The following is a 16,516-nucleotide window of genomic DNA, read 5'->3' on the forward strand; positions in this document are numbered from 1 at the left end:
ATGTTCCCTTCTGGAGGCATAAAGTCCGCGTCGCCGTCAGCACCGGCGGTTACCGGCGCTGAGCTCAGGTGAAGGAACCCGGGCAGGAAACCTGCTCGCGGCTTCCAGCAAAAAGCTCCCTTCGTCGTATCTCTTTCTCGGCTTAACCCCTTAAAGGTGGCTCCTTGTGTATTTTCTTAGCGTAAGCCCTTAAAATTTTCCCACTCTCCSTCTTACTTGTAGTTTCTTCCCTTTTATTTTAAAGGAAGGTCTTACCTTGATGGTTTTTAGGCAGTTTCACTAGTACGGTACTGCARTGTTTCATTAATTGGCCCCTGCAGGGGAGGGTTTAAATCCGAATAAAACCCTGTTTTTGTTGTAACAACAGCAGCAGGGTAACATTTCTGTTTGATCTTTTAAAACCTCTTAACAGCTTTCGTACTTAAACTACACTGCCCTTTTGTACAAGGTCAGAATCAGTAAAATAGTTCCAAGATTTGAAGCCTGTCCAGGCTTCTCGTCCTCTTCATTCAACATTTAGCTTATGAGTAAGACAGTTGTTATGTGTTTGTGGTGACTAGAGGCAAATAGTGTTTTCTGTTTTTCTAAGAAATCACATTTATTAAATGTTGTGAAAGCAATTCTGGTGTTTTCAAAGAGGCTTTAAAATAAAWCGTCTGAGATTGATTTATATCTGGGTAATTATAGTTTTGAAATGTAGTTATATTAAAATATTCTTCATATACTCTTAGAATATGAGATAGAAAAAGACTCATTGAGTGAAAAGAATGAGYGTGACATTCTTTTATGTTAAACCCATACATTCCTTAGGAAAGGGTAGAATTCGGACCTGCTTTGCAGAAGGTATCTGGAAGCACAAGAAGCTTTCACTAACATTATCTTGTGTTGGACAGGACTGCCTGTGATAAAGGCAAAATGGCTTTCAGTAAAGGATACCGTGTCTATCACAAGCTGGATCCACCTCCATTCAGTGTGATAGTGGAAACCAGAAACAGAGAAGAATGTCTCATGTTTGAATCTGGAGCTGTGGCTGTACTCTGTAAGTTGATATGTTTTGATAGCTACAATGTAAAAAGTTGGCTGACTTGATATCTTGTAAACTGTGTGTTTTTTGTTTATGGAATATAAAGAAGAAACAACTRTTTTCTTACTTGCTAATGGTGAGGCTTCTGCTTTAAATGATAAGACAGTTTCATATCTTTATCTGTTGAGAGAGAATGTTACACTTAAATTTCATCATAAACATTTTTTTTCTGTGTGCTAAATTTTCTTTTGCTATTAAGTTCCAACAACATCTGTTTGTGCCTTTGGTTCAGAACAATTTTCTCTGAATACGTGACTGCTCGGTGAAAAGCAAATTCTGTGTGTTGTACTTTATAATAAAAAGTTCTGTATTCTTCAATGGTATGTCATCTTAATTTTTTATCTCATTTTGTGTGATGGCTTTTTGGTGGCTTATTAATTTTTAGCTGTATTATGTCCCTGTATTCTTTAACCCGTGACCAAATTCTTTGTGATTCTATTAGTTCATCTGATAATAAAATGAGTAAATATTTGGAGCAAGATGTTCTGCATGGCAAAGTCATTTTACAAGTTTTCAGTGATAACTGTTAATTGTTTCTAATAAATTCTTCTGCTTTAAATTTTTTTGCAAGTCAGTTTTGGAGGAGTACAGTAAAATGGGAAGAACAGAAGAGRACTATCAGAATAGTTAAAGTTTTAAAATGGAGTTTAGTTTGTATTTTTCAGTTAGAAAGTCTGAGCACTTGATTGTGAAGGGGTTTCCATCCAGGCTTGCATTATCCTTTATAGAAGGCTGAGGTACTGTGAATGGTTTTCTTTTATTATTTTATTTTGAATCAATATCTTTTTGATGAATCAGTTCTGATGCCTATTCATGGGTTTCTAGCCTAGCATGCTCAGAAAATGGGAGACTTGATTCRTTGCCTGAAGTCTGAGGAGTTTCAAAGATCAGCCTCTCAGGAAGCTGCTCTTGCCTTAGGCTGTGAAGTGGGCTGAATGGGGAGAGCATTTCTAGCAAGGTCTAGCACTATGCCAAAAAAACCCTCTAGGGTTCTTTAGGCTGAAAGTAGAAAAGTCCAGTGGTTAGGTATACACCTGAGAAGGGTAAATCCCAGGATATAATTCCTACCCAATGACTGGATAAAATACAGGAAATAATTATTACAGCATGTAACTAACRATTTTGACAGCAGGGGTTGATGGTAAATTCCCTGCCTCGTGTGTGAGGGCCTAAGCCACTGCTCAACTACTGTGACAGGACTCGGTTAGAAAAGTAAGTTCCAAAGAAGAGCAGGATTCAAGCTGCATTTCCTTTCTTCAGTATTTGTTGTTGGTTCTTCTAGACATATGCTGCTTGGCTGTGGCATAGTATTTTCTGAGGCATGTGATTCTCCCTGTGTCCTGTGTAAGGTGCTTAAGAAGTCAGGCTACAGTCATCTGTAGTGGTCAAGCTGTTACAAGCAAATGCTCTCTAGCATACAGCTTGATCTGCATCTTAGTTAATGTGTGATTTGAACTCACTGTGATTAACTGTTAGAGGCCTAGTGATGGGACGTATCGGCATAGTTCATGTAATGGCGATAATTAACTTCTATGATTGTCCAGATGAAAAACATACGTACCTGAGTGTTTTTCTCCTATCTTCCGAGGATTTTTTTTTTTTCCTGTTACAGCTTTTTTTTACTGCTCATCTAGGTAATCCCGTTGACTTCACCAGCAGTATTTTTAAAGGCACTGTGTAGTGGGCAATTTGTTGTGAGCAGATGTCCAATCATAGGAACATTTGTAGTGAAATACATAAGGAAGGGAAGAATGTCTTGAAGAATTGTGGAGAAATGTATTTATTGTGTTTAGTAATTAGTGCAGATGTTTAAGTTCCTTAGTGAGCAATATGTTGAAAACAACTTTTTCCTGAAAGGTAAGCTCAATAAAGAAAGCAAATTGATGACTTCTTATACTGTGACTTACCTCACTGAAAGTACMTTGGTCAACATTCTCTAAAAAATTCAAAATCTGTAACCGTACTGGAGTTCTAGTCCTCTTCTATGGGCAGAGGAATCAGAACCCAGAGGAAGTCCTCAAGTCTCTCACCTGTACTAGTAATAGCATTTGTCCCGGGTATTTTAGTTGGCATGTTACAACTTGGTAAATATTCATACTTAGCTATAAGTAATTTTCCTGAATATTGTTTTCGGTAGCCTTCGCTAGTAAAAGGCATCTCTCTCTGTCTTCTGGTAAACAGGCTTATTTTCCTAATACATATTAACCTACGTTGGTTTGCTTTAATTTCTTATTTGCACATAAACTCTTTAGGCACTGAATCGTATTTATTTTTTTTGTGTGYTTTTTATGGTTGAAAGACCAATCATCACTCTCAAGTCACCTTGAACTGACAGAAGAAGGATAAAGTCCTATTGCTCAGAGGTTTTATTTCTACTTGCAGTTAGCTCCTGAAATATATTCCTTTTAATCCTTATTTAAAAGGGGGCAGAATTATTAGTGCTTAGAGATGTTTTGTAAACTGCTGCTTCTCCATCTGTTTAGTCATGCCGCAGAAACCTGTCAGAAGATTCTAGTCAAGCGTTGCAAACCTCTGGATGTTTGTACAAACCTAACTTGAAAGCCAAGTTAATGAAAGACTATTTCTTTGGGAAAATTCCCAAGATGTTTGTAAAATTTCTTTAAATAGACAGAAGGGTGGTCAGATCAAGTATGTTCCACTTCCATATGGTATCAGTGCMGAATATTAAAGATACAGTATATTTTTTGCTTATCATGGTATTGCCAGTTTTTTTTAGTCTAAAAAGCATTACTCATCTCAAGCTGTTAAGCAATTTTAAAGAGATTTCAACAAATATTGAAGATAAAATTAAGGTGTTTAGCCTTATGCACAATCATAACTTAGGTATATGTAGAATGTATTTCATTAGCGTATGCAATATGTTACACACTTTAGCATTAAAAACAATTCATATGGTTCAGTTGTGGGAGCCTTAGTGAACTACATCTTTTGGGGTATGCATGTACAGAAATTTGAATTTGAGCTGGACTAAGAGAAAGGACTACTGGAGGCTTACTGATCCTTTARATGTCGTCCTAAAGGAATTTTGTCCCTCATTTTGCCAAGGGAAGGATAACAGTATTAACTTTCATCCTTTTTACCTTCAGTGAAGCATTGCAGGATGATTTAGAGGCTTTAATTGGGTCACTGTATGAAATCCTATAGAGATCATATACTGCATGGTGTTCAGGGCATCTTGTGTTTGCACTGAATGTGTTATCCAAGTCAACAAAGTAGAATGGAAGGAAGGAAGAGGGTAGAAGGGATAGTTCATAGTAGTTACTGTTGCATAAGCATTCAGTCTTAAAATGGAAGCCATCCAAGCCATTCTTCTGTTGGAACTGTTTTCTATTCTGCCTGTGTATCTGAGAAGTACTTTGCTTGTCTTTGTATATTTATTACTGCGTTTATCAGCTCAGTATTGAGTCAGCCAAGATATTGAAGTCTGAAGGGATCTTGCCAAAATACTTCTCCTCAAGGCCTTCTAAGAGCATTTAGTTTTAAATGTCGGCCACTTTATTGCTTCTTTGTTTATAGTGTAGTTGCAGGAAATTATGGAATTATATTTAGTTTATAAAATATACAGTATATACTTTTTGGAAATAGTTTATAGTGAGGTATCTCTACCTTCAAACATTTCATTGACTGAAAAGGAGGATGTTCTCTCTCCCTGCATCTCTCCAGTGAGTCATAATGAAGTGAGTGGGAAGCTGTCTTTACTTCTCTCCTCTGCAGTGAGCAAAGGAGAAGGTTCTGTCATCTGGCAAAATAGTGGTGCCTTAGTGAAGAGAGCTGGAGCTTCATGTACGTTCTTCGACTTCAGTCTTATGTCAAAGCTGAGAAGAGAGCAGGTGCGAGCAGGAAGAGGCACAGTGCTCACCCTGAGTTTTCTGTAGTGCTAGATAAAGTACGAGTTGTTAGGAGACAACTGGATAGTAATGTATATGTGCAGCAGATACTTTGGAATTTTAGTCARTTTTACCAACATTATCACCCATGTGTAATTCACTTTGGAATAAATAAATAATTTTAAAATGAAAATTATTTAGCACTGTATTCTGGAAAAAAAATAGTAATTATGCTACATTTATCCAAACTGTAAGACTGAATGTCATCATTTTGCAAGAGATTTTAAGTTAATATGATGTCATAGCAAAGCTAGATTCCCAAAAAGGAAACATACTGACAGGTATGTTTGCAGAGCGCATGCTCTATGTACATCATTAAGGAAGATATATTTGCAACAAGAATTCTTTTCTTCAATGCTGCTTGCTGAAACCACTGCTAACCCACTATTGCGCAAAGTCTTTTCTGAAATATTGCTTATCTTGACTTTTGAGTGGAACTGCATCCCCTTAATAGGAGGAAAAGACTAAAACAAAAAACAACAGCARCAACAACAAAAATTCTATGTGGCATTTTTCATGATGGACCTATGCTTATTATAAATGTTTTCCTGTTTATATACGTCTCTGTAGAAAACCATATTAAAGCTCTTCCAGTGGTAATCTGTTCCCTGGAAAGAGATTTTGTGTGAAAGAAGAAAGGACAAATACAGGCTGTGATAGGAAAAAACTGAATGTATTATTTCAGTCATCTGAAGCTAATCGTATATACCAATATGAAAAGACTAGGATGCAATTGCAAGCAGCAATTTTACCCTCCCTCTGTTTTGGCAAAGTGTCATCTTCCGGACTACGCCTTCCTTTTAAATAACATCTTTAAGATACTTTAGAAGCCCCAGGGAAGCAACAGCTACTGTGGCTGCTGGGMACAGCCATGCCAGAGGAAGAAGTTGTTGTCTGTCTTCCTGTCATCAGGTGCCTTTCCCAGAATTCTGCCAGAATTTACATTTTTTTCCCTTCAAATCTGCTATGGAAGCTCATCTGATCACTTTCCAAGCATTTCAGACAAAGCATAAGATGACGTGTGCTAGCCTAACACATTTTGAAAAGTTGAGCTGATACTTACCATAAGAATTCTTCGAGCAAATTGGCAGAGGCAATAACCTTTGTCTGAGAGAAATACAATGCTTTGAATGGCATGATGGATCTGGAAGAATTTGGTCCACAGTTCTGGAAACGTTAGAAAGAAGGTTGCTCACAAAAGAAAGCAAAACAACCCTTCAAACTGTTAGGCAGCCTAGCTTTACAGCAGTAGTAAAGACCATTCTATATCTATACCCCTGCCCTTTGTATGAGCTTAAGAAGGGATTTCGGTCAGAACATACTTTCTTTATGCAAACCCTCTTGAATTCAGTAATTTTTCCTCCCTATGCTGACACAGGAGYGATAGTAAAGGTCTTGTTCCAGCCTTACTAGATATCCTGTGTATGATAGCTTTTGCTGATTATGTCTGCCAAGAAGCTYCCAGTTTACGTATTTCTGGAGTTACTCAGACATCGTTTTCAAAAAACTAATTATCATTCCTAAATTTGAGACAATCTGGTAGCTTTTATGCATGCACATGTTTAATTTGAAAGTTATATAATTGTGCACAGTTTTGCAAATTAATCTGCAAAGAACTGATTTGTACAGACAATATTGTAGCAATAGGCTTTTTCATGCAAAATATTTTTTGTACTTTAATTAAAGTATGCAGTATTAGAAAAAGATCTTTATAGATTACTAGTGCTATTGATTTTTGTTTTCAACTGTGAACATATAACTGCCCCCCCCCCCAAATTTGATCCAAAGCAAGTACTTCTAGGCTGTTATGTAGATCAGCTGTATTTAACAATTATTTTTTGGTTTGTTTTTTGTCCCCTCTTCATGATGTTAGCTAGGAAAAATACATTTTGTGAAGTAATGATAGTAAATTTGCATAGTTTTGAAAAAGTGYATTGAATTAACCATACCTTTTACTTGCTCATCTGCTATTTTTGTTGTTGTTGTTGTTGTTCCAAACAGTATTTTTACTGGTATGTAGTATTTAGATATAATTGCTAGCATCTGGAAGTAAACCTTGATTTTTATTAYTTTTTTCTGTAGCTGTAATTTGCTATTCGGAGATTCTTCCCTTCAGTCTTAAACTGTCTGTAGATTGTAGTAACATCTAAATGTCTCTGTAGAGTGCAAAATATCTTATAATCCAAGCTGTGCAAAAAAAATGCATAGTAAAAATCAGATGAATTATGGCAGATTTAAATAACTGTTTTCTAGTTTTGTATGCATCTGTTGCTTCACATCATTAAACATAAAGATATATTGAAAGTGACTCAGAGATGGTGCTTCGGTTGATTAATTCCTAAATTGAAGTGGTGACTCCACTCATAATTGATTTTAATGTCTCACCTATGTGGTAATATTAAAGTGTTGGTTTTAATTTAAATACAGGAAGTTTCTTAACTTCTGTAGTTTGAGAAGAAGTTTGAAGACCTCAATCTTTAAAGCTCAAAACCAAGCTATGTAGAATGATTCATAAGACATTTAGATTTAAACTTTTGAAAGTGTCAGTAGTATGATTTTTTCTTTTCTCTCTTCTAACTTAAATGAGAATGGACTTTTTTTTTTTCTGAAGGAACTACACATAATTTCAAGAGTATCTTATACTGTTCCCATCTCAATGTCCCATGTTGTAGCTGGAAATTGTTGCTACTAGCTCATGATGTGTCATCACGGCACCTGTGAACCTACCAAGGAGGGAATGGAGTTGTAGAAAGCCTACCTAAATGGTAACTTTCAATGTGATCTTATTTTTATAATTCTCGTAAAAAAAAATATATATACTTAATTGGCAGTTAGGCAGAATATATTTTAAATAAATTGTTGTGAAAATTGGATTTTTAATGACTTTCACATGGATAACAGCAAAAGGACTCACATAATCCTTTAAAAATTAATCCGTTACCTTTTATATGGAGAGTCAGTGATTTAACTTGGAACAGTGAGACATTACAGTTTTTAAATACTATGACCTATTAATTTTTAATAGAGATTGACTTKAAGTTACTTTCTTCTTCTCTTGATACCACAAATGAGGCCTACTGAGTTTCAAAAAGAATGCATTAAAAATGTTRTGGGTTTTCTTTTGTGCTACTAAACAGTTAATCATTATGTCTGTTTTAGAAATGAATCAACTTGAGTCTAATTAGATGTAATGGCTGAAGCTGCTTTTAATTTCCTTTCTGCTTAATGCCTCAACTGACAGAAAATAATAGAAAAAATACTGCCTCATAATATTTTGTGTACAACTTTATACACAAACACATGCATGCTTGCATTATGTCTGCTGGTTGGTGCCCTTATTATGCCCTTATTATACATTATAATTTTAAACCTGTTAGTTCCAATGTTCTATATGAAAATTGTCATCCCAGCTGCTGATTTCTCTCTTCAGAAGTTGTGCATCTTAACTCATTCTTCCTGATGAGTGACATAATTTTATACTTTTTCAGACAGCCTCAATTTTATCTCCTTACTTCCAACTATTTAAAAATGAATAAACAGAAAAGTCTGTTTCTCTGGAAGCAGGTTGATTAATTCATAGGACTTCGTGTTTTTCTGAGTGTTATCTTATTTGCATTTTTTTTTTGGAGATACAAAGTTCATAAATCAAAGTCGGAAGTATTCTCACAGCTGCAGACCAACCTACTGTTCTGAAAAGAGCTGTTGCCATTTGCTAAAACCATTACAGAGGAAATGGGGAGATGGGCTTGGAAATGTTTTCTTTCTTCCTGTCTGGATTATTTTAGCCTTGCTGTGCTTTACCTTTTCTAAGCTGCCGTTCACCAAGTCGRTAACTTCAGCTAGTGACAGAGGAAACTGGAAGCTGCTTTTACATGGCAGTAGATGTAATACATTGTGAAGTTTAGTCTCAGCCRCCTATTTTTGTAATCTCAGGCCCTCTTGCATATCCAGCTTTATCTGATGACTTTGTGTGCATGCTGAATGAAGTGAGAGAGGGCATGTAKCTTTGTGGAACTGAGATAAACTTAATTTATTGGTAGAGAAGGAATCCTTAAATGTAATACTCTTGAGAAGAATCTGAATGGTTACAGAGCGCATTGTTTTTTACGTTGTTTGGTACTTAGTGATACGAAAACGAATTTAAGCAGTGTGAGCATCATTATGCCACTTCAGTTTTTATTGGGGGGGGAGGAAGGTCTCTGTACAGTAGGCACTGGCATGAAGGCTAAGGTGGCAGATGTCAATTTTTAACGAAATAGCTTTTCATTAAGTTTTTAGGAACTCTAGAAATGGGAAATTTAATGTGCAGTGGCAGTCACTAATAGATTTCACTGTCAATCTACTCTGGCTGGAGAATTGCTTTTCTTTTTACTCCTTTTATCGCAGGAAGGAATTCCTGTGGCTAGTAGTTATGGAGATACTGGCTCAGGAAGCTCTTGACTTGTAAATGTTTGGAAGCCTCCCTATTTTTATGCACTTCCTCGGGTAGTTTTTTTTGTTTTGTTTTGCTTTTGAATTCTCACTACTGTTAACAGAATACTGAACTTCTGGTCCAAACCACTACAGCCTCTTGGTCTAAACCACTACAGCCACTTGTATGCTCTTCTAATATTATTGCCCATTTGTGTCCAGGCCCTGGGGGCACCCCAGCCCTCCCTGTCCCTGCGCAGCCCCAGGCCCCCATTTCAGCCCAGCCCGAGGCCATCGGTCCCTGCTCCGCCGTGCCGCAGGGGTGCCAGGCTCCAGCCTGCCCTGGCCAGTGGGGGTGACTGATGGCTGGGGCTGCCCCAYGTGGGATGAGCCCTGGCCAGTGTCAGCCCCACGGAGTCCTCAACAGTTCAAACAGAAGAGGATGGAGAAGGATGTGTGATACCGATTTGTTTATCCTTTCAACAGTTCTTTTTACATTGGCCAGTATCAGTTATCACTGACTGAGAGTAAACACCTTAGTTCTTGCGTGTTTTGCAAATGCTGACTACTAGGTTCAAACTGGTGTCCTCAACGAAGGTGAACTGGTGCGATGAACTTAAATTATAATGCGAAGTCGTAACTCGCAGCAACCATAAGTGTTTTGTGGGAGGTGGTATGAGCATGTTACAGCGAGGCTGTAGAGGTCAGGTGAACAAGCTCCTCCACATCAGGTGCCCTATTACAGGGCTGTTTAGATGTATCTTGCACCTAGAATCGGATTCTGAGGAGGCCGTGGCAGAAATCTGGGCTAGATGAGGATGGGCCAGAGGCAAGGCGGATGAACTGAACTTTCTGAGAGGTGGAACGTCTGTGGTCCTCTTCTGAGGAGTTTGACCACCAAAACAGATAGGAAAAGTGTAGTTTAGCAGGAGACAATCCACGTAAGAGATAAAAAATACTTAGGCTCTAACTGCAGAAAGACTTTGATCGGAGTTCACACTGTGTTAAGACATAATGAAATTGAATCACGTGGCATGAAGCCTGGAGGCTTTTGGTTGATGTTTAGTTAAATATTGACTAGCTGTYGTACGTTTTTATATTTCCATTTTTTGTTTGTTTCTCCCACCTTTTGCTGCTTTACTAGCAGTAGCCTTTTTTGCAGATCTGAATATACAAATTCTGCGTTAATTTATTTTGGGCATTTACTTACCAAGGCTTAGCAAGAATAACCGGTATTCTGTGCAATGGAACAAATAAAATAAATCCACAGAAGACAGAAAAGCTGTTGTTTTGAAATGTCATTAAATGGTGCCAGGCACCCTTAAGAAAAATCTTACAAAAATACATTTGAAACAAAATCTCATCTTCCATTAATACTTTGGAATGTGAAAGCACATCATGGCAGTTTTCTGCTTACACAAGGCTGAGTTTAGAGACGTACATTGATGTTAAATGCTTTTTGAGAAGACTGATCAGAAGAACCAGGTTTTGATGTTTAGAAGTTGTTCTTTCTAAGCTAATGGTGATCTAGTTATGAAGAATGTGGTTTGGCAATGCTGACAAAATCTCTATCTGTAAATAAGATGTTTAGATTAGCTGTGATTCATAGCACTTATCATGAATAATGACTGTGAAGAATCATACTGCTATTTTTTTATCTTCAGCTTCTGGATTACAGGAATACAGTACATCAGCATAAATAAACTTTTTTAAAGTGCATTTAATAAATAAATAAACTTAATTAATTAACAAATAAATAAAACATTGACTGAGCTTAGATTTCAGGCTGAAGTTAATTGCTTCATCTTCATTGAAGGCTTTGATCCATTTCTTCAATAGTAGACCTGGAAAACATTTGAACAGAAGCAATAGACTTGAGCACAGCTAGAACTGTGTTGAGCTTAGGGAATATATTAGAAAGATGCACAATAATATTTTCCCCAGAGAATGTAGTTAATGTGAAATAGAGCACAGTGAAATGCTAGAGTAATCGGTATTTCAGTTTACACTTTCTTCATGTCAAATTGTTAATCTGTTTTTTTAGCGTCAGAGTGAGAATTAACTAACAGGTTATCATTGAAGAGGGAAAATTGCTGATGTTTAAGTGTCCCAGGAATCTCTGTGCCAGTGGATCCAGTGGCACAGCTGGAATTGTCAGTCTTTGTACCAGTTGCAGTCACAGTCATGAACAAAAGCTCAGGGCAAGTGGGATCTTGTTTCTTCTCTGCAGCATCCCTGTCATCTAGCTCTGTGGTCAGGCTTGTTCACCTGATGTTTTAAGGCAGATGAAGGTCCTAAAGTATATGTGAAAATCAACCCCTTGCTGCATAAGTAATGACATATATAATTTTTTCTAAAATATTCTTGAAAATTTTAAAATTAGTAATGTTTATGAAAATTGTGTTTTCCTTTGTCTAAAATATGGCTTTTAAATACTTTTATCTTGTAGCCATGCAAAAGTTCTGCTTTGCTTGTAATATATCTAAAGCTGGTTAAACCGCCAGTGTGATAATACAGTTCAGATATTTGGAAATAGTACTGCCACTTCATGGTTTTATTCTTGGAGGAAAAAGATAACGTCTTTTGGAACWAAGCAGCATTTAACACTACTCTAATTTTAACTAATTACAGAAGAGCATTCTTATGAAAATAATGTGCCTGTGTTTTAGATGCTTTGCATATTAGGAGATGATGAGGTTAAAGATGCTAATTTTCTGCTTTGATGCCAATTTTCTGCTTTAATACCACCTGGAGTTTTTGCAAGTCCATGCAAGTAGCATGATGCTACTTTGTAATGAAACCAAATATTCATTTTCCATTATAAAATTATGTATGTTAGTATGTTTTGGTTTCTTTCCAGGAATTTCACATCAGCACTATTGTTGTAGTCTCTTTGACTTTCAGTGTAGGGTAGACTCATTTTTCCTGGTATAGTGTTACAGCCTTTTCCATCACAAGCTGCTCTGTTTTCTCTCATAGCATCAGCAGAAAAAGATGCAATCAAGAGTACCTACTCCAAAGTAATGGATGCATATGGGCTCTTGGGTGTGCTAAGACTAAACCTTGGTGAGTAAACTATTTTAAATTTTAATTTTTAAATTGTGAAAGGAAATACTGGTGACCCTGTGAAACTGCACAGCACAGAATCTTCAGACAGGAACTCTGTGTTCCTGTATTATTTTTCATCTTTGTATTTGTACTTGCAAATTGGAGCACTGCCAGAAATGTGGGCATAGACGAAAAAATAACTTCCATTTTCACAATCCCTATTATTTTCAGCATAGTTTCTTCTATTTTTATTTCCTTACTTCCATAGAATTTGAGAATGGCTTCTTGGTGTTTTTTTTCTCTTTGCACTTATTTTGGCCAAATTGAGATCAGGTCGTGGGCATTTAAGAATATAAATGCATCAACATCACACTCCACTATGATTTACTCTGTTACCTGTGCATTTTTTGGTTTTACAGGAGACACGTTGTTACATTATCTGGTTCTGGTAACTGGATGCATGTCTGTGGGAAAGATTCAAGATTCTGAAGTTTTTCGAGTTACTTCTACTGAGTTCATATCATTACGAACTGATCCAGCAGATGAAGATCGTATTTCAGAAGTGCGCAAAGTTTTGAACTCAGGAAACTTCTATTTTGCATGGTCTGCAACTGGTGTCAGTTTAGATCTTAGTCTCAATGCTCATCGCAGCATGCAAGAGCACACCACTGACAATAGGTTTTTCTGGTGAGTTCACTATGTGTTTTGTCAGACATGGTATAAAATATTTCACACCTGTACAAACTAATCTATGACAAGTTTTGATCCTTGTTTTTATCAGCCCTTAGATGTGTATCTTTGTCCCACAGATGCTGATTAGCTACAGCTGCATTCTTATAACTCCAAGGATTATTTAATCTAAGGTTTTAATCTAAGGTTTACTTTATCTAAGGAAAAAAAAATGATTGTAGTTATAACATTTTCAGGACCACTTGGAGTTTCTTTATTGTAAGAAGCAGACTTTTACTGCTTATGATATACTTCGATCTGAACAGTCATCATAATGTTATATTTCAGCTTTTGTGTCTCTCAATTCTGCATAAAATATGCAAAATTTTAAAGAGTAATTAATGTAGTATTGAAGTTTTAAAGGAAATTTTAATCATCCGAGCAGTCTGGATTTTAAAACAGTGTGGTATTTATATGTTAGAGAACCCATTTGAAAACTATATATCAAAAGACTTAAAGTTTTATTGCACAGATAATTATACTATCTCTTTACAAAATATTTTTGTATATAGATTTTCACACAGAGAATTTTTGATAAAAGAAATATTACTGTTTCTGCCAAAAGGCAGCATAGTTAATGTCCATGATGCATACTGTCATTTAGGAAGGGTGAACAAATCATGTTGTTTGCCTTTGTTAAAAGCCTAGTATTTGTCTCTGACCCTTGGGAAGGTTTTGAAGGCTTGAGATTACATTCTTTGAACAGGTGAAAAGCTACCAGTGACCCCGTCTGCTGTTCAATATGCAGGACATCAAAACAGCTCTGGGATACATGTCCATAGACTGTTTGCCACTATTTTGATCAGATGAGGAGTAGGCTCAGATTGCTATATAAGGCTAAGTAATGTATATCAAGACAAAGAAGAAGCTCTGGTCTTCAGAGATGGTTCTATTTGTGACGTGGATTTAGAGGAGCTCTGGCTGAGAACTTAACTGTTTGCCTCTCTGCCTCTGGGAGGAGACTGGACTCCATTGGCTGATCTATTGCAAGGCTTAATGTGATGATGGCTGCTGATCCTATTCAGGTCAGCTGGGCCTTACATTTTGTCCCAAATCCTAAAACTTTAAGTTACCTGACTTTTGTTCAGAAAGGATCAGTCCTAACACATGGTAGATGGAGAATGTAGATGAAGTGTCAAGATGAGGACATGTTAACACTAAAAGTTAGTAACAGAAAGTATTCTCCTTGGGCATTTCATTAATCTTGCTTGGTCTTTTCCTGTAGAAAAGTTCCGTTCTCAAATTGCCCAGGGAAGAATACTGTTTGCTTTCTCAGTCTCAGATTGTAATGTATCTATGTACTTTTCTGTAAAATTAATGCATATTTGATCAAAAGGATTTGAAACTTCATTAGTGAATGTATTTAAAGTAGATGAGTTGTTTGGTAAATTGCAGGTGTATTTTTTTTATTTTTAAATCAGAAGTTTAGAGTGAAAAGAACGAGATCAAAATTAATACCTTCAACTTTTAGATTAAATATGCTATTTGCATTTATGATAGAATTCTATGGGCAGTGACAAAACCAGATGTCTTGCTAGAGTTTACTTTTCGTTGCTATACAGAAAACTTTACTTCCTTTTTAGATAAGTGAATGTTTTCATAGAAGATGAGAAGCCAAACAAGAAATAGAGTGAGTTTAAAAAATAACACAAAACCCAAACTTTAATCGCTCACTTACTACAATGTTAATTGGTGCTACTTAATATACAGGTATATCCAGTTTGTGGATCTTTCTTTCATTTGAGCAGAGATGGGCATTAGGATAGTTTATACACATTATGTAATGTACCAGCACTTAACCATGAAACTGGTATTTACAGAAATTTGAAAATCACTTGATTATACATGCATTCCTGAACGCTTGACTGTGCAAGAGGAGTCACTGATACATTGTGGTGATGTATAATAATATATATATATATATATATATATATGTGTGTTTGCAGTAACTTTTTTTCTAGTTTTATTTTTAGTTGGTATGTTGTCTAGCACAAAATGACCCCATAACTGGAATTCTGGCTTTATTTTCCTAGAGTGTGTAATCTTTGCTTCTCAAAGCAAGACTGAGTGAAAAAATATAAACAAACTTGGAGTATTGCATTTTGCTGGGTAAAGAACAGGAGTCTATGTGATTTATTTTTTTAAGATCATTAAAATTCATGGCTGCACCCATATTCTCACTGTGCAAACTATCCTATTTTATTGTAAACTATGCTATTTTAAATATGTGCAAATAAGTTTTGTCATAAAACACTGACATGCATATTTACCTTTTCTTATTTGTAGTAGCAGGTATAAGAAGTCAATAGCTATCTTGATAAGTTGAACTGTGCTTTATTTCCTTTAAGTAATCTTTCCCCCCCCCCATAGGAACCAATCACTGCATTTACATCTGAAGCACTATGGTGTGAACTGTGATGACTGGTTATTACGTCTCATGTGTGGAGGAGTGGAGATAAGGACAATTTATGCAGCTCACAAGCAGGCAAAGGCTTGTCTTATTTCACGACTAAGCTGTGAACGAGCTGGGACCAGGTTTAATGTCCGGGGAACAAATGATGATGGTCATGTTGCAAATTTTGTTGAAACAGAGCAGGTATGTTACACCAGAGTTTGCATTGCTTAGCCGATAAACTTAATATGAACAAGAATATGAATTTTGTCCTGAATAATAGGTCATGGGTCATATCCATAACCAGCATATATTGAAATAGTTCCTTTGCTGCTAAATAAAGAATATAAGTGGGTTATATAATTTAATGATCTTGGTTTTCAGCTTTACTTAGGGTAAGGGCACAAATGGATCTGAGTTAATGATCGCTTAACAAGTTGGTATCTGGCAGCTGAATTGCTGCAGGTGACTGCTCTTACTTTTAGCATGAGCTGTAGGTGACTGCACACTCCTTTTAGCCTGAGCTGATTTAAGTAAAAGACCTTAGAAACATAAGCTAAAGAGATTTTGACTAATACATATTACCTTGCAGTTGGGGCAAGCTAAGAGCATTCCTATGGTTACATAGTATGGTTCAGCTGAAAGGTAGTTTTTAAAGCCACTGTAATTCCACTGCATTTGATTGTATATCCTTGCCCTTACTGTACAGAAATACAAGAAGCTATTGATTGTTCTCTGCTGCCCTTTCTTTGTTTACTTCTTACAATAACCTAGTTASCAAGATGTTGTTTCTGCAGCTATATTCTTGCAAGTAAGTATGGTTGGATGACTAACTGACTCTGTGCAAAGCCTGGTTGACTTCAGTAGGATTTTATCCAGGTAGGGGGCTGCTCATGTACATCAAATTTCAGGAGTCTGGACTGCACACTGTTGTTATGGTTTCTC

The 16,516-nt window shown here is 36.4% G+C and overlaps 1 protein-coding gene across 6 annotated transcripts in view; it reads left to right on the top strand.

The window, feature by feature from the left end:
- The first annotated feature begins 8 nt into the window (after positions 1–8).
- The window catches only part of SYNJ1 (synaptojanin 1), a 66,770-nt gene continuing 50,262 nt past the window's right edge, over positions 9–16,516 (top strand). For 5 of the 6 annotated variants that reach the window (XM_085297779.1, XM_085297780.1, XM_085297781.1 and 2 more), the window contains exons 1-4: positions 828–1,039; positions 12,382–12,468; positions 12,870–13,137; positions 15,550–15,775. In XM_085297779.1, the coding sequence (XP_085153905.1) occupies positions 916–1,039; positions 12,382–12,468; positions 12,870–13,137; positions 15,550–15,775 (705 nt within the window). In that variant the 5' untranslated portion in view covers positions 828–915. Of the gene's footprint in view, positions 157–827; positions 1,040–12,381; positions 12,469–12,869; positions 13,138–15,549; positions 15,776–16,516 lie in introns of those variants that run through there. The other variant, XM_085297778.1, reaches the window with a different exon arrangement.

The sequence above is a fragment of the Rhea americana genome, unplaced genomic scaffold, assembly GCF_003343005.1.
Source record: "Rhea americana isolate MKP2758 unplaced genomic scaffold, rheAme1 scaffold_130, whole genome shotgun sequence".
In the NCBI taxonomy this organism is placed as follows: Eukaryota; Metazoa; Chordata; class Aves; order Rheiformes; family Rheidae; genus Rhea; species Rhea americana.